The sequence below is a fragment of the Ciconia boyciana genome, chromosome 3 (genome assembly GCF_034638445.1).
Source record: "Ciconia boyciana chromosome 3, ASM3463844v1, whole genome shotgun sequence".
In the NCBI taxonomy this organism is placed as follows: domain Eukaryota; kingdom Metazoa; phylum Chordata; class Aves; order Ciconiiformes; family Ciconiidae; genus Ciconia; species Ciconia boyciana.
This window is the reverse complement of record NC_132936.1, coordinates 33,444,946-33,468,747: the sequence shown is the minus strand read 5'-3', so window position 1 is coordinate 33,468,747 and position 23,802 is coordinate 33,444,946. Positions and strand designations below refer to the sequence as shown.

At 39.1% G+C, this 23,802-nt stretch overlaps 1 protein-coding gene and 1 long non-coding RNA gene across 9 annotated transcripts in view; both read right to left on the bottom strand.

Moving 5' to 3' along the window:
* The window catches only part of COL19A1 (collagen type XIX alpha 1 chain), a 212,598-nt gene that overhangs the window by 127,626 nt on the left and 61,170 nt on the right, over positions 1 to 23,802 (bottom strand). For 6 of the 8 annotated variants that reach the window (XM_072855250.1, XM_072855256.1, XM_072855253.1 and 3 more), the window contains exons 11-12: positions 16,585 to 16,638; positions 11,315 to 11,359 (exon numbers count right to left, since the gene is read on the bottom strand). In XM_072855250.1, the coding sequence (XP_072711351.1) occupies positions 11,315 to 11,359; positions 16,585 to 16,638 (99 nt within the window). The remainder of the gene's footprint in view (positions 1 to 11,314; positions 11,360 to 16,584; positions 16,639 to 23,802) is intronic. The other 2 variants (XM_072855254.1, XM_072855252.1) reach the window with 1 other exon arrangement.
* LOC140648855 (uncharacterized) lies at positions 20,942 to 22,987 on the bottom strand. Its single transcript, XR_012041357.1, has 3 exons — positions 22,778 to 22,987; positions 22,203 to 22,333; positions 20,942 to 21,122 (listed from the first exon to the last, which is right to left on the bottom strand). It is a non-coding gene; the product is annotated as an uncharacterized lncRNA (long non-coding RNA).

The window sequence follows — 23,802 nt, the reverse complement described above, 5'->3', positions numbered from 1 at the left end:
TCTACATAGAGAGAGGATGATGCTCTGCTCTCTACCACTGCCAGTGGATATTTCTTTGCTCCTCCAAAATACTTTCTCAGATGCTAAGTGTGCAGCACTCTTTATAGATAAAAATATTTACATTAATTTTAAATTAATTACCATTTATCAAAATTACCATTCAAAAGGTTTACAGCCTACACTGTTTCCAAACCAGTGCATCTTTTCTAGGCATCAATAGCTGTAATGGTACCCAGTCATCCATCTCTGGATATGCCTTCACAGAAATCGCCAAGGTGGCACAGAAGTAACTGTTACTGGAAGCAGTACATCCAAATGACCTGGCACTCTGCTCATGTTATTAAACCTTACATCTCAACAGAGTGCCCACTAATGAAGCTGCAAACCTCCTGATACCCCAGATAGTTCATTCAGAACAGGCTTGGCTGTTTCTGCAGAGCACTGCGCGTGCTTTCTTGCCCAGAGCTCCACATCTGGTCCTACCATGCAAAAGGCTTCCTACGTTGTGGGAGTAATTGGAATTTGGAGAGCTTTGTGGACTGAAGTAAATTATACTAAGTATGTACAAGTGGCCATTTTCAGAGCTTAAAATTACACATCTTGGTGGAGAGAAGTCAGACTGAAAAAGATACCTTTCTTATGCCAAAAAAATGCAGCTGTCAAATATTATATTTGTAATCCAAGGCAGAAGGAGCTTGAGAGTTCACACCAGGATTTAGGTATTGGCGAAGTCACTTCTCCACTAATCTTGTTCTCAGTAAGACATGAATTGTTTACACTCAAACCTCATAAAGAAAACCATTTTGAGGTACATGACTAAATCTGGTGATGATTCCAAATCGTACAGGATAAACCAGATGAGGATGAAGTGTGACAAACTCAATATGGGCATAATGAGATGAAATGACATGGCAAAAGAAAGACAAATGAAGTTTGTTGTAGGTATATTTAAAATTATGAAGAAGGTAAAACCCTTATGTCCCATATGTAGCCATAACGTCTGTGAACACAATCACAGCTTCCTAAATGCAACAACTGGTAATGCTCAGTTCAAAAGAACCAAGAGTGAGATCTTGAGGTCACACTCAAAGCTAAAGAGAGGGTAAAAAAGGAAGTTCCATGTGAGAAGATATTAGGAAGGCACAGAGAACGAAACAAAGAATTTCACTGTGATATTATATACACTGAAGTTCTTGTCTCTACCATCTTTAAACACTGCAACAGAACTCAAAAACATCCAGAGGCAGCTAGTAAGGATGATCAAATACAGAACAGTTTTCATAGCAGGAGATACTAAGTAAGCTGGTATTCTTCAATTTGGAAGAGACAGCTCAGGAATGCATGATAGATGCTTATCGATTCTTGATTGATACTGAAAAGGAGAACAGGAATCTTCCAACAGAAGAATTAGGGGACATCAAATTAAATTAAGAGGAAGCAGGTTCCAAATAAACAAAAGGAAGTGGTTCCTTCAAACACAAAGATAAACGGCATAATTTCTCACCACAGGATATTGCAGATGCTTAAAGTTTACATGAATTCAAAGGACAACTGCACTCAGTAATGGAAAAGAAGTCTATTGAAGGCTACTAAATTCAGTGAAAACACATCTGGCTGAGATCGCAGCCTCAAATAATTGGAGGCTGGAAGAGTACATGGGGAGAAGCACTGTACTTGCTTACTTTGTCCTTATGCTTTTCCCCATGCACCACTTCTGGCTATCATTAGAAGCAGGATGCTGAGCCTGATGAACCTTTAATCTGACCAAATGGGTATGTGTAAGTAAATTAAACAGTGATTCAGCTTGGGACCTGGAACTTGGTCATCTATATCATTAAACTGATAGACCCCGGCTGTGAAGGTCTCTTGCAGACATTTCAACGAGTCTAATTAGCATTTCCCCATATAATTCCCAGGCACAGTTCAAAAGCTAGCATAGGCTAGGGACTATTCCCAACAGGCAGTTTTGATTAAGCCTGTTTCAAAGGGCAAGAGAGTTAAACAGTATGAAGATGGCCAGATCAAGTCAAATACCACAGAACTACAGGATAAGCCCTGGTAATGTTTAGCTTACTAGGATAAATACCAATGTCACTGCTTTTATTCCAGGTAGAGACTTCCTGTAGAATTAACAATATGCTTTTCCTTTTCCCCTAAAATGTCTGTGTACAGGTGTCTCTCTTTGTGATGATATATGATCTACTTGGTAATAAAAAAATTCTGTCAAACAAAAGGGCAAGCCTTGCACGCCCATTCATTGAGATGGCTGTCTTGTAAACATTTAACCTCATATGACTTCATGAAAAAAATTCTAAAATGGTACCCACAATGTCAGAGCAGAACAATCGTACAAGCAAAGCAAAGAAAAACATTCCCCCCAACCCCAAAGCTTAAAAGGTGCGAACAGATAACTAAATAGTTACAAGATGAGAAGGAGAAAACTCTAATGCCTCCCTGTATAGCATTAGGAGCAAGTATGAAAAAACTCAGTTCACATTTACATCCAGCCAGTAAAGCACCCAGTCTTAACTGCATGAAATTGGATTTAAAGGACTTCAGAAAATCTTCCCCCCCCAATAAAGTATCTGTATTGATGGTTAGCAAAGGTAAGGAGCTACATTTTCAGTACAGCGGAACTGATTCGACAACCATCCAAAAAACTAGGGAAGTGGACCCTTAGTCTATAATGCAAAATGCATGTTCTTCCGTTACTCCAAAAACCATTCCAGACTAACAGGTCTGTATATGCAGCGGCCATGGTTACATTAAGATTTGCAGCTTACTGAATTTACTCTTCTAGTCTTTTGTTCAGACTGAAGCATTTCTAGCAGAATCTACAGCTGGTGAATAGAAGCGCTGTACTAAAACACAGGAGGGTTACTAACTGCTTCTCTTAGTTGTAATTTTTTAGTATTTTTAATTATAGACCTTTGAAGTCCATGATTGTCTCCTATCCATGAGTAATAGCTTCTATCTTTCAAGCAGATTGGAAGCTCCCCCAGTACTTGAGCTGTCTTATGTGGACTAGTTTCATCATTGAGATCTATGGTACAGACATCAAAATATTAGAAAGACTAAATAATTATTAACTTCAACTAGGATCTTAGAAAGGAAGGGTGATTCCTTCTTCATTTACTTACAATTATTTAAGAAAAGGATATTGAAGACTGTGAAATAAAAGACTACACCTGGGGACACACTGGAATTTTATAGCCTTGCATGTTCTGAATGGGTGGAAGATAGACAGAGGAGGATTTTATTAGGTGTGATAGGATGAAGTAGAAAATGTTGAACCTCCAGGAAATCTCCTTGACACTAAGATCTATTAGGAATTTTCTTCTAAAGGAAATAGAGGAAGCCCTATTTCCTGGGATAATTCAAATTGTACTTAACAAAATAGTAAATATATACAAAGAACATCCTGCGTTTAGAAGAAAATGAAGCAGATGACAATTTTTTCTACATTTAGGCTGGACAAGCCCCAGACTCTTTCTCTCTTCTCACATGTATACACAGTCAAAAGCACAATCGAAACATACAAAAAGTACAGATAAAAGGATGAAACTTTGGAAATAACGAATGACTATCATTATGGTTTTACTCTCAAAGTTTCCCTTAGTCAAATACATGTAACTTTTTTATTTATATCATTTTACTGAGAAATATCAATCAAAGAGTTACAGTAAAATAATAACTTTACCAAAGATCAAGTGTTCACAAGTGCATATTACAGCACATATACTGCTGCACAGGTCAGCTCCAATGACATCCAGTTTTAAAATCCTCTGTTTCAAGCGTCAGATGGGAGGGGAATATGCTTTATAAAGGAAAGCAACCAGTCAAGGAAAACTGCAATTAAAGAGTCCGTCTCCAGAGCACAGCCATCCTCCTACTCTATCACTCACAACTTCTGAGTCTTCTGAGATATCAACTAGTACTGTGATTTAGTCTATATAACAGCACACCTTACTTGCCTCTGAGTTGAAACAGGGATTTTATACTAGTATTTTGAAGCAGCTAAGCAAGACAAGGAATTTAGGTTTCCCAGCTCTGTGAAATCACTATTATCTATTAGTGACAATCCAGTCATGTTTGCTCAGCTATAATTAACATGTAAATGTGTTGGCTTCTCTATCACCACCATTCCAAATAAAATATAGATTTGTTCCACACATGCTGCCAAATTACAATGAAATCTATACGGTGTTCAGGTTCCATGTGTCCCACAAAACCGAATTCTCAGTGTTCTAGCTCAATTACAGAAAGGACTGTATCTGTGACGTATACTACAACAAATACATATTTTAACCAAGAAGGCAGACAAGGATCACAGAAAAATGGGGGACCTGGGTAAAGAGATTACTAGCTGAAGTGACCAAAGGAAGCAAAAGCCAGGAGATACAGGAGAATGAATTACAAATTTAACAAAGAAAAAAGAGATCTTAGAGGTTATTTGTCTGATTAACTAACAGGCTTTGGGCCAGTTCCAACTCCCAAGCGATGCACACACTTCAGATATCAAAATAAATAATAAAAAAACAATCCCACTTGCTCACATGTATGCTACTCATGCCTGGGGCGGGGAAGGGATATTGAGATAATGATATCAAGGACAACTCAATTGGCCTCAGTATTTATTGCCACAGTGTGCTGGTTTTGGCTGGGACAGAGTTAATTTCCTCCATAGTAGCTAGTATGGGGCTATGTGTTGGATTTGTGCTGAAAACAGTGTTGATAACACAGGGATGTTTTCGGTACTGCTGAGCAGTGCTTACACACAGTCAAGGCCTTTTCTGCTTCTCACCCCACCCCACCAGCGAGTAGGCTGGGGGTGCACAAGAAGCTGGGATGGGGCACAGCCAGGACAGCTGACCCCAACTGGCCAAAGGGCTATTCCATACCAGATGACGTCATGCTCAGCAATAAACTAGGGGGAAGGTTGGCCGGGGGGCCACTGCTCGGGGACTAGCTGGGCATTGGTTGGTTGGCCATGAGAAATTGTTTTCATTTGCATCACTTGTCTTTCTTGGGTTTTATTTCTCTCTCTTTGTTATTTTCTTTTCCATGACAATCTATTATTATTATAATTATTTTATCTTATTCATTTATTAAACTCTTCTTATCTCAACCCACGAGTCTTCTCACTTTCACCCTTCCAATTCTCTTCCCCCATCCTGCTGGGGGGGGAGTGAGCGAGCGGCTGTGTGGTGCTTTAGTTGCTGGCTGGGGTTAAACCACGACATACAGCAACAGTAAGATTTCAATCTCTGTAGGTTTCAAGATCTCAGACCTAACTTAGAGTCCATTTCTTGGTTAAGCTCATAACAGCTGCCAAGCTCAAAACACTGTATGTGCCCACTCATCTTAAACGTCGTGCCTCAGCAAATTAAGAAGCTACAAATTACAATATAGAAGGTGACTGCCGGAGAGGCAAGGGTTACCCAAGAGAAAGACAAAACATTCATAATTAGGTATTGAGATTTCTGACATTAATTTTTTTTTTAATTGCTAGTGACAACATATAACTAGATAACTTATCTCCTCCCCAATGGCTGCATTTAAGCAACTCAAACCAACTGGTGCTTGAGCTAAGATTCTGCCTTTTGTTTTTGTTTGGTGGATTTTGGTTTTCTCCATTTAGAGTCAACTGACAGTCATTAAATGATGCACCAAGTTTTGTGACATAGCTTTAAGCATGGGTTTTAAGAAAACCTGATGCTTCTAACTTTGTTGTGAGAATGGAGGCCTGTTTTGTGGACCATTTTGGTATCAGGGTTTCCCCTGGCTTTAAAATCTGTTATTTTGGGGGTTCTGTGCTTTTTGTTCCAACCCGGAGGCTTGTTAGGTACTTGAAGCAGGAACACGTGTAACTTCACGGCACTGCAATTTCTATACGGCTCAAATTCTTGTTGGTGCATTATACAGCAATTCTCTGCATATAACCCTCTGTATCAACCAATTCCATATTTTATTCCTTTTTTAACATTTTGTATTTATAGTACTTCCCAGAGGTATCAAAACCAGGATCAGAGATCTCTGATTGTTAGAACTCTGTCTCAGAAACTCCATCTACAAGCTGATCGGAAAGCCAGGTTTTATTTTATGTGTCACTGGTTTCAGTGCCTGGCTCTCCTTCATACTCTGAATTGTCAAAAACTGACACTGATTTCATTTTTCAGAAAGTAATTGCTTTGTGTTGGGACACTGTCTGGGAGAAAGCAGTCAAAAAAGGAAAGAAAGAAGAAACCAGCAATACATAGAAGGCTGTAAAAATGAAACAAGGGGATTTACCTTGTAAATAAAACTGTATTTAGAAGATGCAGGGACAGAACTTCAGCTATGGAAATTGCACCAGCTCAGGTGAATGGAGCTGTGATTAGACAACCCAACAGCTGCACGGCAATTTTCATACTAATAAATTTTTAGATTCTCCTTTTTTTTTGGTACTTAACAAATTTTGAAGACACTTTTAGATTTTATTTATGTCGAACAATTTATTTTGTAACTATTTGTATTGGAAAATAAACTGTTTCATAAGGTTTCAGCAAACCTAAGTTAAAAACATCCCAGAGAATGCATACACACCCATCATCCAAGCAACCATGTACAATGCTACCCAAACAAGCGTTCCATGACAGCTTCCATGAGGAAGAGAGCATCAGCTGACAGGTGATCAGATATTTAAGCAAGGGCACTGGTCACCCTCAGATGTGATGCTCCAAAATGAAAGTATGTGAATGTATATACACATCTTAAAAAAACCTGCCTATAAAATATTCTGGTGAACAATATTAGTCCATACTGTCAATTAAATGTACATTCACACCCCACTCCTGCCAATATTTGGAAACAAAACAAAAAACTCAACAAAAACCCCACCACTAAACCATTATCACTTTTTATTGTTCTCCTTTTTTACGTGGGTTTCTAATGTGAACGCATGTGCCGAATCAGAAAAATACTGCATTCATGTTCACTATTCATAAAATCACAGGATAATTGAGGCTGGACGTGACCTCAGGAGCTCTCTAGTCCAACCTCCTACTCAAAGCAGGGTCAGCTATGGGGTCAGGCCAGGTTGCTCAGGGCTGGTCTTGAAAACCTCCAGGAAAAGAGGCTGCATAATCACTTTGGGCAACCCGTTCCAGAACTTTACTGTCCTATCACAGAAAAGTATTAACTGGGCATTAAAAACAAACAAGGATATACGTTGAAAAAGAAACTGTCTTGCTGTTCTCTGTGTTTATCCAATTAGAAATCAGTGTAAGTGATACCTTGCATAATTTTAATTAAAAGAAAATGGGAAAATCATTTAAGATAATCTGATCTCCTGTATTTTCATGAAGCAAGCCTTTCTTTAGTTTATTCCCTTTTCTGTAACCAGGATAAAAAGTGCAGACCACTGGAAGAGGAAATTACTTCCATAAAAAACAACAGTGTTAAAATTAAAAACCCTTTCCTAATGGCTACACAGCATCTTCCTTGCTGCACTTTCAGCCCATCGCTTTGCATGTCATCGACTATGGACACAGCAAATATACCATTCCCTTCCTCTCTGCAGCAGTTTTATGTATCTGAAGACTGTTTACATACTTCTTTTCAGCTGACTCTACACTAAGTAATCTTCATTCATGCAATCCTTCCTCAAAGGTTATGTGTTCCTGAGCACCAGTCATTCTCAGTGCTCTCCTTTCAACATCCTTTAAGTTGAAGCCTTACCAATACCAAATAGCACAGGACTATTTAATTAGTGTTGCAGACAATATTCCACTTAAAAACATCTTAGTAAGAGTCTTTCATTTGCAGCTGCCTGACTTCATTTACCTGTGTTCAGCTTCTGATCCAAATAATCCTCAGATTTTAATTTCTGAGTAGATACTATTTGATTTGTTTTTTCGCAGCTCAGTTTTATTCTCCGCTACAGGTAGTTCCTTGCACTTGTTCCTTCTGCGTTGGATCCTATTTTTTTTCAGGCTACATCTCTGATTTGCCAAGAACATCCTGGATGTTAAAACATTCTTCTAGTTATTATCAGTCCTTCCTGACTTCCTGTTGTTATTAAATTTAGTACTCATACTTTCTATCCCATACTGTAAAATTACAATTCTGACGGTATTAGAATGAGGATGGATCCACATGATATAGTCTGCCTTCCTGGCAGCAAAACAATTAAAACTGCTCTCAGCATATACTTTTTCAGTCATGCTACAGAAGGGTAGACCAATGTTTTTGTTGCAGTTATAAGACAATGCCATTACCTAAGTAACACAAAGAAAGCACAATACCAAGGAGAATTAAAATACATTTACACTGAGAGTATTTTTCCTGTGGAGTGAAAACCTGCAGCATAACATCTGCACATGCAGCTCTGTAGCTTCCCTTACCACTACTGGCCTCTGTAAGAGAGAACCAAGTTCAATCTGAGACCAAAAAAACAGGAGGAAGGTGGAACAAGACTTCTGGATTCCTCAAGGAGAGCCAAGTGTGGCAAAGAAACCTTTAAACAGTCTAAAAGAATCTCCCTCAACAGCGTAAATTACAGATGCCTCCTGTATCTTTAAGTTCCATACAATCAATCACTTTCACCTCAGCTGCTTATGTCTCCCTGATATCCCCAGAGCTTGCTCTGCCAAAGCAGAACGTAGTAGAATAAAAGCCAAAGTCAACTAGTTTGATTTGGTGAACTGAGAGGTATAAGGCTGAGTTGGTTTTAAGTATTCAATCCTATGGCATGCCATGGTCACCAAAACAAAAACACAGGATTTTTCATTTTAGTGTACCTCTGCAGAGAGTTTGAAATGGCAAATACCCCATGTTTAGGCAGCTGTGTCCCACTCTAGGTGATATGCAAAACAGTGTGCAAACACTACCTTGTTCCTTGGTATGCAAGATGGGGCAGAGTTTTTTGTATTAGGAAAAATTAAATTTTAAGTTCCAGGCTTTTTAATCATGTTTGTTACACACAAATTAGTAAAAAACTGTTTTATTTTGTGATACTATGTTAAAATGCAAAGGTGTTGATACATTTTTAATACTGGAGTTCAGTTACTGGAAACAGCATTGCTGTTCTTCAACAATTATTTGAATTAAGGCTAAACTGAGTAACTGCTAAAGCCCAGGCTGAGACCTACTCCCCATAATCTTAAAACACACTCTTTCCTCACAAATCACAATGTGTGGCTTCTGATGAGACTGTGCCAAATTATTTCTGAGTGATCCCTGGTAAGTAAAGATCCTTCCACTTGTATATTTCCTTTTGTTTAAAGGAGAGCAGAATACATTGTTAATAGTTACACTGGAAATACTTTTAAATGACATCTTTTAATTAACTTCTGAAGTTACAAGACGAAAAGAAAAAAATAAATGGTCTAAGCATGCTGACTCAGCTTCCAGATAAGAAAAATATGACTATCAGTGGTTGGGTCATTTTACCGCTGCCTTAAAATAAGGGAAATCAAGCAAAGAGAGTGGCAGCAACAGCTGGAACCACGTGCCTCCGTCCAAACACAATTTATTCATAAAACTTGAGGAAAGCACAGCACAGCTGCAGAGCAATTATGGGAGAAAAAAAAATAAAAATCCACAAGCCCTTCACAACTGATGAATAATGATGCCACCAAGGAAATAAGATCTGCCGGTGGAGTTAGAAACACTCAAGCTTAACAAGTGCTTTTTTTAGAGAATGAATCTTCACATTATAAATGTTGGTTGCTATGGATGCTGGGTTTTACTTCTGATATTTCTTCCTTCCTGATTACTGGAATACTTCCTCCTAAAAAATCCTCCACAATTTTAAATCTGCTTAAAATCTGTTAATCCATAACATGCTTTCTTTAAAATATGAACACTGGAAAGCTGGCTGACACTTCTAAAGAAGTATGGTGGGTGAGTGAATATACCTATGTCCAAAGCAGCCTAACTCACAAGTATATTGCATTTTTTAAAATTCAGAAGCTGCTACCTACTCTCCATTTTCTTCAGTCTGAATATTGCAGAATCACAGTATCTGTCGTTCTTCATCTTTATGACATATACATTCAGCAGAAATGCTCTTCTGCACCTTTTTCAGCCAGTGAGCTGAAGCACAGAGACACTATCTATGATCCAAGAAAAGACTCTTAATTCAGGTTGCCTAATCCACATCAGCCAAAACTAGTGAAAAAGCAGTAACCAGCCAGTAACTTGGTTAGGAGCTGAAGTTTCAAGCGTAAGCTGTCACCATTGTTACTTTAATTCCTATTAGGCAAGCTAAGAACAGGCTCTTCCTTCCTCTTCTCCCTCAACACAGACTTGCCTTTGATGACCTGTGAAGACCTACTTGTCTGAAGCCACACAAGAAGATTAGGTTGCATCATCTAGAGCGAGCCAGGCTGCCATTCTGTTAGCCAAAACAGCCTTCCACAGGCCCAGTTTAGTTCCCATTTTAATGCACAAGCTTTTGAACGATTTCTGGCCACTGCAGAGCATCTGCAATTAAGGCAAACTGCTTCAAGCTCCATTTCTGATACCCACTGGTGAAGAACAAGGAAAGGCTTCTCCTTGAATTTATGCTCGGAAGCATTTTATGGCTGTTGGGAGACTAAGAAGGTCCTTAGGGCAACATGCCAGTCCATCAGGCAAAGGGGCTGAACTTCCAGTCTGAAGAAGAGGTAAATGCACCTGCATTCAGCTTGGGCACTGGCAGTCAAGTCAATTTACTCGGGAGTCAGATGTGTGCAAGAGACAAAACTCATGTTAACTACTGTGTAGGTACACAGAAGTATATCAATGAATATTAACCTTTTTACATTAGCAGTCAGTTGTGCTGTAGCAAACGTTAAACTTTGCTACTGCAGTAAATTTATGTTTTTAGGAAAAAAGTGTGTAAAACATTTAGCATTTGTGATCAACACAACAGTTTCTATAAAAGTGCATTTGTAATGTATAAAAGCAATAATTAAGTACTATAAATACCTACACATCATCTCATCATGCATTTCATACTCTATAAATAAACATTCACTAGTTACCATAGAAATAAGGTGGCAGTAGACACTACTGGAGTCCAGTGGTTATGCTTATGTCAGACTTCATTAGTAAAACTTTTCTTAAAAAAAAAAAAAAGTGGTTCTAAAAGAAGCACTGATGACACCAATTAACATGCGTAAAAACCTCCTTACTCTTAAGCATTTCAGGAATCATTTACATAGCAAAAAAAAAAAGAATTTTATCCATGAAAGAGTTAAGGAAGACCTTCAGAACAAAGCTCTACTTGGTTGGCCATACTTCAAATTGTTAAACCGAAAAAATAAGTAACATGGGCAGAATAATTTACCTTTTCACCTTCTTCACCTTTACTACCCACAAAGCCACGTTCACCCTGGAACACAAAACAATAAAATAAAAATCTCAAACAAACATTCTTCAAGTAATTGCATTTTAAAAATAGTTTTATTGCACTGAATTTTTATTATGGGATCAAAACAGAAAAAATCATTTGGATACTGATTATCTCTCATTCCAAAAGATGTGAAACCTCTACAAAAAAATGACACGGCTTTCCACAGTTTTGTCAATTAACAGTAGTCAATCATTCTTCCATGCAGCCTAAGGGATCTGCTTAGCTTTAAAAATTCTGAACTATTCATTGATGCTAAACCCGCTCATTACAGTCCTGCTATTCTTCTGCAGGACCAGTTTTAACACATTTATTCCTATTAATAACTTCATTTTAATTTTTAAATATGACTAGTCAGCTGTGAAGGCCTCCAAAACCCAGAACAATTGAGAAAAATATACAGATACAATTTACTGAAAGAAAACTTATTCCTTTCACTTTGAAAACCACATCCAATTACCCAAGTATTGGAAAATCTAGGAGTGAGTTTTGAAATATTAATTCAAGCTCAGCTTATTTCAGCAGATTGAATTAATTATTTGATGATCTTTCAATAAAAAGACCTGTTATAATGCTCTCCCAGCTCCAACTTGATAACTTTTAGCTCAGAAAAAGATCTTAATGTACAATCTTGCTACGTTAATGTCTTCGTCAAATAGTCTGCAGCCTGGCTATCTTGTAACAAGAGTAACACCTGTTTTAGATCTTTATACTTGTATGTTTTGTGAGACATATAGCAGACATACAGCCAAAATTTTATACTTGGAGCACAAAAACAACCTAATAAAAAAACCCCAAACATTCTCTTTCTCCCTCAAATCATCCAGGAGGAGATGGTTTGCATGCGTTTGCCAGTCTCTAGAATTCAGTCTCACCGCGTCAGTACAATGTACATGATTTTTACAGGTCTGTAGATGAAGAGACTGCAAAATTTCCCAAGTAAAGCATATGGTATTTTCTAAATTACTTTCAAAAACTTAGAATGAGCAATGTCTAAACATTCTTTCACCCTTCAGAGAGTGTAATTTCCTTATATAGAAGTCTAAGGTTTAAGTGAGGCTAACTAGAACAGCAGGCTACAACTTGCAAAATTTCTAGCAGCATTTTGTCAAATCTTTCAACTGATATAGCACCATGTACTACACATCTGGGAATTAAATTCAAAGCTTTGGAGATGTGCAGGTGTATAGATTAACGGATAGTTCTGAACTTTTCATCAACCACCTACAGTGGCTGCTTTTTGTTTGCTTTCTTTTATCTGGGGTGGCTCATACATCAACAGCTTAAGGGTCAATTTTAGAAGCATGCCCAAGACCAAGCATGCAAAATGGGATCTAGTGAAATAACCTTCCATATGTCCTCATCTAAAAATGAGTGGTTAATTACTGAAATTATTTCTGAATGTATGCAACTTCTGTTGTGCTCATCTAGTTTCCCTTTCTCATGCAAGGTTGGACCAGAAGATCTTTTGAGGTTCCTTCCAACCTGGGTTGATACTATGATTCCCATTCTTCTCCAAGTGTTGGACATACAAACACAGCTAACGCCTATTTACTTTTGACAAATTCTTACAAGCAACGTGTTTTCTCCATTTAGCTTTCCCATTTGTGAGAATGCATATCCTGTCTTTACTCAATTCCCAATTCATTATACAAAAAATATTCTTGGATAAAGTCAAAATTTCTCTGGTTGTAGCTTGTGTCCATTGCCTCTTGTCCTTTCACTGTACACCTCCGACAAGAGTCTGGCTCTGGCTTCTCCCCATGCTCCCAGTACTTAGAGACAGCAATGAATCTGCACACCACCCTCCTCCTTTCCGAATCACTTCATCTTAAGGCTGAACATGCCCTGCTCCCTCAGCCTCCCCTCGCACATCATGGGCTCCAAGCCCCTGGCCATCTTAGTGGGCCTCCACTGGGCTCGCCCCAGTAAGCTGCTCTCCCCTCTCCTGGGAAACCCTAAACTGCACACAGAACTCCAGATGCAGTCTCACAATTGCCAAACAATCACTCCTCCTGACCTGCTGGCCATGCTCTTGCATGCCAAGGCAGCCCAAGATGCAGCTGGCCTTCTCCACCACAAGGGCACCCACCAGGACCCCCAAACTCCTTTTCTGTAGAGCTGCTTTCTAGCAATTTGGCAACTGGCCTGTACTGCTGCATGAGGCTATGTCTTCTCAGAGGCAGGACCTCATGTTTGCCTTTGCCTAACTTCTTGAGTTCTCCGTTAGCCCTTTTCTCCAGCATGTTGAGGTCTCACTGAATATCATCCTTGCCCTACCTCTCAGTGCACTGACTACTTCCCCACATATGGTAACTTCCATGAACTTGCTGAGAATCCCATCATCCAGGTTATTAATAAAGACACTAAATAATACTGGCCCCAGTATCACCTCATGGGGGATGACACTAGTTACTAGGCAGCAATTGGACTGCACAGCAGTTATTCCACCTTTGAGCCCAACAATCCAACCAATCTTCCACCCATCTTATTGTCCATTTATCCAGTCCATATCTCACAGATTTGACTACAATGATATGACTGAAGCTGTGCCAAAAGCCTGGCTGAAGTCAAGGTATACAACATCCACTGCTCTCCCCTAATCCACACAGCCATCTTATCGGAGTAGGCAATCGGGTTGGTCAGGCATGATTTGTCATTGGTGAATCCATACTAGCTGTTCCCAGTCACCCTCTAGTCCTTCATGTATTCAGAAATGCCTTCCACAATTTGCTATATAATTTTTTTCAGGGACAGAGGTGAGGCTGAATCTGCAGTTCCACAGATCTTTACTGAAGTGAGGTGAACCTTTCTTGAAGTGAATCTGCAGTTCCCTGGATCTTTCTTGAAGATGAATGTGATATTTGCCTGTTTCCAATCATCAGACACCTCCCCTAGTCATCATGGTCTTTTGCTAATGACAGAGGACAGCCTTGCAGTGGCATCAGCCAGCTCCCTCAGCACCCTGGATGCATACTGTTTGGTATCTTGCAAATATTCAATTAGCTTCAGTGCTCCTTCACACCCTCTTTCCCTTCAGTGGGTAATGGCTCATGCTCACACACTCTTCGAGGAGGCTCAAGTACCTGGGAGGCCTGAGGGCAAACTTTACTCCTGAAAACCAAGACAAAAAGGGCATTGGGTACTCTTGGCCTTTTCCATGTCCCCCACCCCATTAAGCAGTGGATCAACATTTTCTTCAGCCTTGTTTTTTCTACGGATGCACTTAACAGAAGCCCTTCATGCTGCCCTTCAAATCCCTCATTAGTTTCAATTCCAGATGAATTTTTGGTTTCCTAACTCCATCGCCACATGCTCTGGCAATGTTTCTATACTCCTACAGGGTAGCTCATCCCCCTGCTTCCACTGTTTACCTTCTTTTTGTGTCTGAGCTCAGTCAGGAACTCCCTCTTCATCCATACTGGCCTTCTGCCATGCTTGCTCAACCTGCTGCACATCAGAATGGACTGTTCTTGAGCTTTTAGGAAGGTGTCCTTGAAAATCAACCAGCAGGGCTCCGTAGGCCTGCAGGACAGTCTTGATCGCTCCTTGGCCTTCTCTTTGCCAGACTCAACAAACTTAGCTCCTTGAAACTATCCTCAAAGGTCTTGTTTTCTAGGCACCTGAACATACACTAACTCCCTGCTGGACCCTCTCTGGTGTCTCCACATCTCTTGAAGAAGTGAGGGTGGGAGACGCCCCCAAACACGACACAGAATACCAGATGCAGCACCACCAAGCAAAGGGTGGAAAATACCTTCCCCTGATCTGCCAGCTGCAGTTTTACTAACGTAGTCCAATATGTGGTTCACTTACTCCCAAGAGAACACTGTTAGCTTGTTCCCAGCATCACGTCCACCTCCAGCTCTTTTTCAGCAATGCTGCTGCTCAGCCAGTCAGTTCTCTGCCTGTACCAATGTATGGTGTGATCAACTAACTCCTTCTTTTTCAGAAATACAGTCTAAGTGTCCAGATTTTTTGCACATATTTGACTTTAAAAAAATTATTTCCAATTAGCAAAAATAAGAAATACAGTCAACAGAAAGTGTAGAGAAAGAAGTTTAGGTAATTTCCACTTGACAGCATTAAAAAAATATAACAATATTAGCCACTGGTAAGTTACTTCAAAGAATTCTCATGTTGCAGAAATAAAAATGTGAAAGCTGCAAAATAACACATTTATGACTGACTTAAATTCTCCTTTCTGAGGCAGAATTCTCATATTAAGTTAGGCAAAACATTTCACACAAGCTTTTTCATGGACAATCACTGATTACTCGTCTTGACGCTCACTGCAGGATTGCTGATCTGATTTTCAGTGTTTTAAATATGCCTACAGTACAAGTCAATGAGATCCTGGCTTTGAACGTACAAATTGATAGATTGTGGTAAGCATGTGGCGGAACTCAATGCTGGCTACCTCATCTGCAGAAAATAAGTTCCTTCCTTCCCTTTGTGCTATATTACAGGAAGTATCTGCCCTAAAGATACACAAATCAGCCCCCTGCATCAAGGTCACGCTGCAGAACACTTTCTTGAAATTTTAATATGAACAAAATAATGGGGTTTTGTGTAGTCCCTTAATTTTTGGAAGCAGCAGAGCTATTTCCCCTACAGTTTTCTAAAAGGAATTAGCTGGACAGACGCATGTGACATTAAGATCTCATTCCAAATACTTACAGTTAAACACAGCTGCAATCAACAGAAAACAAAATCTGACCATGAAAAGAGTCAGGCAACTTTAACAAATATTACCAGCAAGATCTAAAATACAGATGCCTCTTTTTGCAAGTTTTGGCCTTCCTACAATATTCCACCTCTGGAAAGGAGCAAAAGATTAAAATGGAAGAGTGGAAGAAGCAGTGCAGTCCCTCAACTCATATTGCTGAGATCACGAGACTCTCAAATTTCAAATTTTTGAATCTGCTATCTTGTGGCTGGAAAGACCTGCACAGTTCTGAGACTTAGGTGACTGCTCTTAATGCAAAACAATACTGATAGGCAGGTTTGTGCCACTGCACCTCACATTCTTTCTCTTTTGAAAGACAAGCTGATAATAAAGTTCCTTTGTCACATTATACAACTTGGAAACTGGATGTGTAATTCAAATCCAATTTATGTAGATACTAGGCAGCTGGCAAAAAGGATGTTGAGAGTGAAAATACATAAAATGAGACTGCTTTATTCCTTTATTTTTATTTTTTTACCTTGGAACCAGTAAGGCCAGGTATGCCAGGAGCACCTACTAAGCCAGCTTCCCCCTGAAACAAAATGTACAAAGCCATCATTTTACAGACCTAACTCATGACTGAGCTAAATTAAGAGAAAAAAACATCTAGCATGTATTGCTTCTCATTCCTTTTCTACAGAACAGCTGAACTGATTTCTAAGATTGTTTATGTCTGTTGACCTATATTTGGTTAAAATAGATTACACTTTCAAAATATTAGGCAATTAACAATTACAGGTGATCTAATTATGCAGCAGATATAGCTGTAGATTGCTTCAGACAACCGGATGACTGAAGATTTAAAAAGATTAGACAGTTTAGATCACATGAAAAACCTTCCTCAAGTTTATTTCAGGCCCCGATTTAGAAAAAAAGACTTCAGAAGACACTTACTTACTACCCAAGTACCCAAAATCCCAACAAGGGTGCCACAGCTTCCACTCTCTCCCTCATACCTGTTAGGTGCTTGAGCCCACAGGGGTCTACACTTAAACCGTTAGGTCCCATATACGAAGTTGTACATATGAAGCAGACTGCTGGTTGCGAGGCTCTGCTTAGTCACAGGGGACTTTCGGATCTTTTCCCCATCCCTAGGGGAGTGCCCAACCTACTCAGTAGGAGGAAATGCAAATCTTGATCCTGTGCAACCAGGCAGACAAAAAACTGTTTCTCCTACTTCCCAAGTGAATGTTCTGTATATACTGTTAAATTACTGCCTCCTCTACCCCATGTTTTAAAAGAGCAAAATAAGTCAGCTGTACATTTGACTGTTAGTCACCCCCTGCCCCCCCAAACTGCTTTCTCTTTGCACTGCCCATGAAAATTAAGAATCTAATTTGGGTTTGCAAATTCTGTTCAAGAAACAGGATGCTTAAAAATTATGCTCAGCAACTGAGCCTAAGTACAAACAAGCACCATGTTAATAAAAAATGTTTTTAAAAGGTAACTATCCAAGCTGAGTAACATGGTAAACTTCATCTTCAATATCTGAATAAGGACTAGTTGAGCAAAAGAAAAAAAATAATAAAATCAATAGCTCTGCGTTGAAAGCTACAGACAATTCAATTCTGCATTTAATATCGGTCTTTCCAAGGAAGAGGTATAGCTAAAAACCTAGTAATATCTCATTTAGGATTAAAATATAAAATATTGCAGCTATTTCCTTTTCCATTGCTTCTTAGGAAAGCTTGTTAAACAATTATAGACCTAGTGAGAACCGGGCTCTGCCTCTGAAAGCGAAGAGCTGCCCTCCATTTACAGCTTCATGAAATATGCCACCGTGAAATACATTAATTTTGGTCTCAATAAATCTAAAGTTACTGAGCTAAGTTCCGCTAGAAGAATTCATTTGTGCTCATATGACTTCAAGTGGGAGCTTAGAAGACTTAAAGGAATCTAAAATCAAATGCTTTCTCCATTCCATTCATGGGTCTTAATTCCTTGACAGAAGTATGCCCTAGTAACTCGCACGCCATCCAATTCAGTTTTCTAGCCAAGCCAGAATTCAGGAACAAAAGAAAGTTTTGAAAGTTCACTCGTTTGATTCCAAGCCAAGCACAAGACAAATGCCTCTCAGATGCAAAAGAAGAACAGAGACAAAGGAAAAACTCCAATCTCCCTTAACAACAGAAAGAGACAATAAAAGAACAATTACTCAACAAAATGATACAAGTAATTAAGCAAATAAATACAAAGCACTCATGATATACAACAATTAAAATACAGCTTAAAATAGCTTGTTAAAATGGCATTTTTCTAACTCCATTCATGGCACAGTTTCCAATATCTTCCTTCCAGCTCCCCTCTGTAAAAATAGATGCTAGCGTGCTGGGGAAAAATTCTAATTAATCATTACAAGTAATCCTTAGTCCTTCCTTTTCTCCAGATTTACAACGTGAATTCATAAAAATTCTTCATAGTCTAACAGTTACCAGATAATAATATTTCATCTTCTCTGCTATACTGGATCACTGTAAACTAGAAAAAACCCCCACATACACTGTTTTTTTGTGGAGACAAGGCAGAGACGTTTTGCCTTGCACTGTTTAATCAGTGTTCTACAAATGATTATCCCTTCAACACAACAATGCAAAAATAACCTCCTACATCAATAGCGATTCTTATTAAATCTAAAGTTATTAATGTTGTGGTTGCTTTAAGTATTTTGGAAATGTGCAGTGTATTTATAATCAAGGTTCTTAATGTATTTATCACGTATTGATTTCACCGTTTGTAATTGCACTGCAACACCCTATAAAATCAGGGATTCAGTTTATACCTAAAGGTTTTCAAGATAGAGTAAGATGCTTGATATGTGTGTACTTTGCAACTTTCTTAGAATGCATTTACGTTAATTTGTATACCTTGACTTCCACATTTAGCTATTTTTCTCCCTAAATAAGAGCTTTTCACATTAAAAAAGATTTTTAAAAAAGAGACTATCTTAACATGCAAGTGTGTGAACTTTATTAAGTGCATTGATTACTTGTACTACCAAACAATACGGTGCCAAAAATGAATTAGGCATTACATTAACTAATCATTAAAAAAAAAAAAAGTTGAGAGAAAGTTGTATCAATCACTTGGAATGCATTTTGCTATTTAGAACATTTTAGTCATTAACACATTTTATAATGGCAAACATGCTGGAACTTCAGGAGATTCTCTTCAAGGCTGGGAAAGAGAAAGAATTGCTGTAAAATATTTTAAAGATTTTGCAGAGATGATTCTGCGAAATTTAAAAAAAACAAGCAGCAGTCAGATGCTTCTCCATCTTCAATATGAAGAACAAACATTTTTCCTTTTATTTTTAAATTTACTAGGCCACTGCCAGGAGCTTGATTTACAGAATAGACTTGGTACTCCAGGGTTACTCGCAAGGAAACTCATCTTAATAGAAGTAAAATCAGCACAGTCAGACACTACTTACTGTTTTGATAATTTATGGATATGTGCCTTCCATTACCCTGAGTATGCCAGACCCTTGGAATAATCTAATAGCCCGGTGTTTTAAAATGAGGACAACTATTTTTAGCGTTGCAGAAATGGAGCGGAATGTTCAACAACGTACTGTCAGAGGCTCAGCAACATCCTCCCCGTGGAACATGTACTGAGCCAGGCCAGAGACACCAGTGGGGGCAGAGCTTCTCCTTTAACAAATAAAAATCCCACACCAATTATAGTCCATTACATGACACCTTCCTTAGCCTACTGGAATATTTCCTTGTTTCTTTAAACAGACTCTTGTTAATGGTTAGGATCACCTGATAGAATATTAATGACATAAAAATGCATTCAGCTGATATTTACTAAGACTCACCCTGTGAATCTCCTGGATTAGTCATGTCAGGAAGTTTCTGCTAAATATTATGACATTTTGGTTTCACTGCATCTACTGATCCTTTTGTTCCCACTTGGTTACTGCTGAACTACCAGAACTCAGCACCTGCTGGGCCTCAGAGGCCCAAATCAGTGCTACCTTTGATGCAAACTTGAACCACGTGAGCAAGTGTAAGATCCTCCCTTAAAATAACCTAATGAAGCAAGGGCTTGGGATGGGTAAACAATTTGTCTCCTTTGCGCTGTCCTGCTTCCACAGCAGCCCCAGCAGAGCAGGTACACCATGGTTCAACCAAGGGGTGAGGGCTGGTCAGAGGACTCTTGTGTCCTAGTGATTGGGGCTCCTGTTGCTTTTTTATGCAGCTGCTCAAGAGAAGGGCAAATGAGAACAGCCCTACTAGAATGACATAATCTGAGCTCAGAAGGCATCAATTTTTCCTTGCTCCTAACCCTTCCTGATACCCATCTTTGGGACACGTCTGACTTGCCGATCCGTTCAGGGACCTAGAAGTTAATACAGCCCAGATGACGCTTGAAAATTTAGGTTTCAGTGCTTTGCATGCGAACTAATGAATCAGCAGCCAGAGGCAGCTCAGAGCTTAGAGAACATGGTCACAGGGCTCCTTACTCCAGACTGCACTCTCTTTAGTTGGCATTGTTTCCTTTTTTGCTATTAGCATGTCTTAAAAAGCATGCAACTCCCACAATTTCTATGTTCAAATACATAAAAGACACATACTTTACAAATAAAATGCATAAGGTAAAAGTTTGTTTCTACATTTTGCTCCCACAACTTCTTTCCATTCAACATGAGAAGTCAGAAAAGTTGTTCTGAAAAGCCTGAGAAAAAAGGATCACTCCATCTATTTTCATGCATAACTATAGGCCTGCATATTGTCATTTTTTTCTTTAGATAACTCATAACGAACTGACTGAAGCCTTTATGATAAATGTCAAGGAGCAGTTTTTATACCATCAACACAAGTATCAGCAGAAGCAGAGCCTTGTCAGTTGGTGTCCTTTCTGCTTTTGGCAAATACATGTGGTATTCACTGCTATCACACGTCCTTGAAGAAGTGACAACTGCCGCCTTCTTGACCTTCTTCAAGAAGTGACTCCTCAGCCCAGAGGGCACCACTCTTAAATGCCACCAATTTCAAACAGAACAGAACTGGACTGCAAGAAACTAAACAGCAAACAGAAGAGAAAAATGAAGGCAAAACATATTATCAGCACATAACCAGGGCCTTGGGTAGTTTGCGTTTAGTTTCCAGTTGTGCCGCAGAGTTGTGTATAACCTACAAGAGGCGATTTACACCTCCTTCTCCTCTTCTCCCTCCTACAGTATTGTTTTAAGAGGAAACTCCTTAGTATCTGTGGAGCCCTCAGGGGCTGTAATGAGGGAGCTTTACAAGCAAGGGGAAAGTTCTAGGCAGTGCGGAAGAGCAGTGGAACAGGACAGCTTCTCCTCATTTTGTGTCACTGTGTCCTGAAGGGCTTTTACAATTTTTTGTTTCTCTACTTTTCTGACTGCATCAAATGACCCAACTAACACCTTTTTTAATGGCCCACCACCCAGTTACATTCCTTAGTAAGATGGGTAAGAAGCACACTATACTTTACTACTGATAGAAGTGGGTAATGTTAAAAATATAATTTTTTTTACAGTGTTATTTAAAAATGCAGTGCAGACATGAATGGAACGTGAGCTTGAAAACAATCCAGTTCAGCTGACCTACACGACACAGACAGCATAAAGAAAATGCAAACAAAAACCATGAGAAAACTTCCTGCAGAGTACTCATAATAAGCAAACAGGCTTCTGGCTGCAAAAGGTTCTCAAAGATTAATAACCTCTTATGGATGAACAGTTTAGAAAATTAAGTCTAGCCAGTTGGATATTTCTATCATCTGAAGCAACACAGTAAAAAAATTTTGAAGTGATCTTATACTTATGGACAACTGATAGATTTTTGTAACTATGTTTTTTCCCTTACAGTAGATCTGTCAAAAGAAAAATTGCTTGATTTACACACCATCTATTGATTTATTGTTAACCCAGCCATAACATGGCATTAAAGCAAATCTAAACCCTATTAAAGTTTCAACAGAACTGGAAAGTCATCTAATTGGCCTTGCTAAAATAATATTTGAAATGTAATACTGTTAAGTATCAGTTTAAAAGTATTCTACGATATTAATGAATTGCTGAAGTCTTTTCAAAATAATAAAATATATTACAACTATTATACTCACCATAATAGCTGGAGCCCCAAGTTTATATTAGGAAGGTAAACAGAACAGGTCAACCTCTTAGATGTCAGAGGCCACTCTTTACTGCAGGAATTATTATTATTCTTATCATCATCATCATCCACTTCCATAATCTGAAGATTATGGTACAAATGTCAGTTTACTCTAACAAAGATCTGCCCCACAGACCATTAACCACTATTAAGTCTAATGTCTAAGCATACCGACGTGAAATGCAAAAAAGCAGTAGCAAAACTAAGGACTTAAGATGAATTAAAAATAAAGAGACAATATATAGACTGGAATTTCTAATCTAGGAACTAAGTCAGATCAGTACTTGCTCTGAAATACCATATTGTTGGTGTGCTCATGTAGCTGCAAACCTCCTATCAACTATTGATAAGTAAAGCAGTTAAAGATACAGTTTCTGTGTCTCCATTTACACTCAGAAGTTTAAAACTTTCCCAAGAAGAATCTCTCTTCATTTAAAAAACATTGCCTTTTGATATTTGACATATTTTGAAGATGAAGAGGATATACCAACCACATATCTAGGACTCCAACAGACCGCTCCCCACCTGTGAGTCCGGGATCAGCCGACCTAGTTGTCAGCACAGGAGCCCTGGGAACTGCCCTCTGAAGGTAAGTCTCCAGGTGTACCCCATTACTATCAATTCCGAGCAGCTTTGTAGGGAACAGTGGCACCTCAGCCTAGCAGAGTCCTAACTTTTCCTTTCAGTCCCCCTTCTTAACCCCTTTGAGGCTTATTAGCCTACCCCTTATCCTATGTCTGGGATGCCTGACAGAAAGAAGCTAGTCCGCTATCCAAGGGACACAGGCTCTCGGCATGAGTTTTTAATCATCCTTTCACTAAACCCCAATGTTTATTTAGAGAATCAACATTACTCTGACAGCCATTTCTCTGGCTGCATTCCTTTCTCATTCTTCCGAGTTCAGCAGAAGTACTGCCGGTACACTATATTCTGCAGGGTGGTATTTCTTCTGGCTGTTTCACAACACTGGCATTATAACCTTGTCACTGCGAAGAGCCACGCATTTTTGTTAACAGTTCCTGAAGTCTCACCTTCATCCACCTCATAGATTCGATATCGGAAAAGAAAAATACTCAGACTAAAGTATGAAGGAATTGCGGGGGGGGGGAAGACAAACTGGCCGTAGTCACTGTTACATTACACACCCCACTGACTAAGGCTCTGAGAGTTCACATTAATCAAAGATGATTTGTAAGAGCATCCTGATTACTGTTTCCACTGCTGGTTTTGCCAGCAGAGTTGCTATCACAGCAGTGACTAACAAATGCCACAAAGATCATTGTTTCTCCCACTCACTGTTATTAAAACAAAACAAAATCCCCAAAGTGTAATTAAATAAACAGACCATTGTTGAGACAATCTCTCTCCAAATACGCAGAGTGCTGTTACGTAGCTTCTTCTACCCTCTTTCAGTTTAGAGCCATTACCCCTTGTCCTATCACCACATGCCCTTGTAAAAAGTCCCTCTCCAGCTTTCTTGCAGGCCCTGTTCAGGTACTGAAAGGCCGCTGTCAGGTCTCCCCAGAGCCTTCTCTTCTCCAGGCTGAACA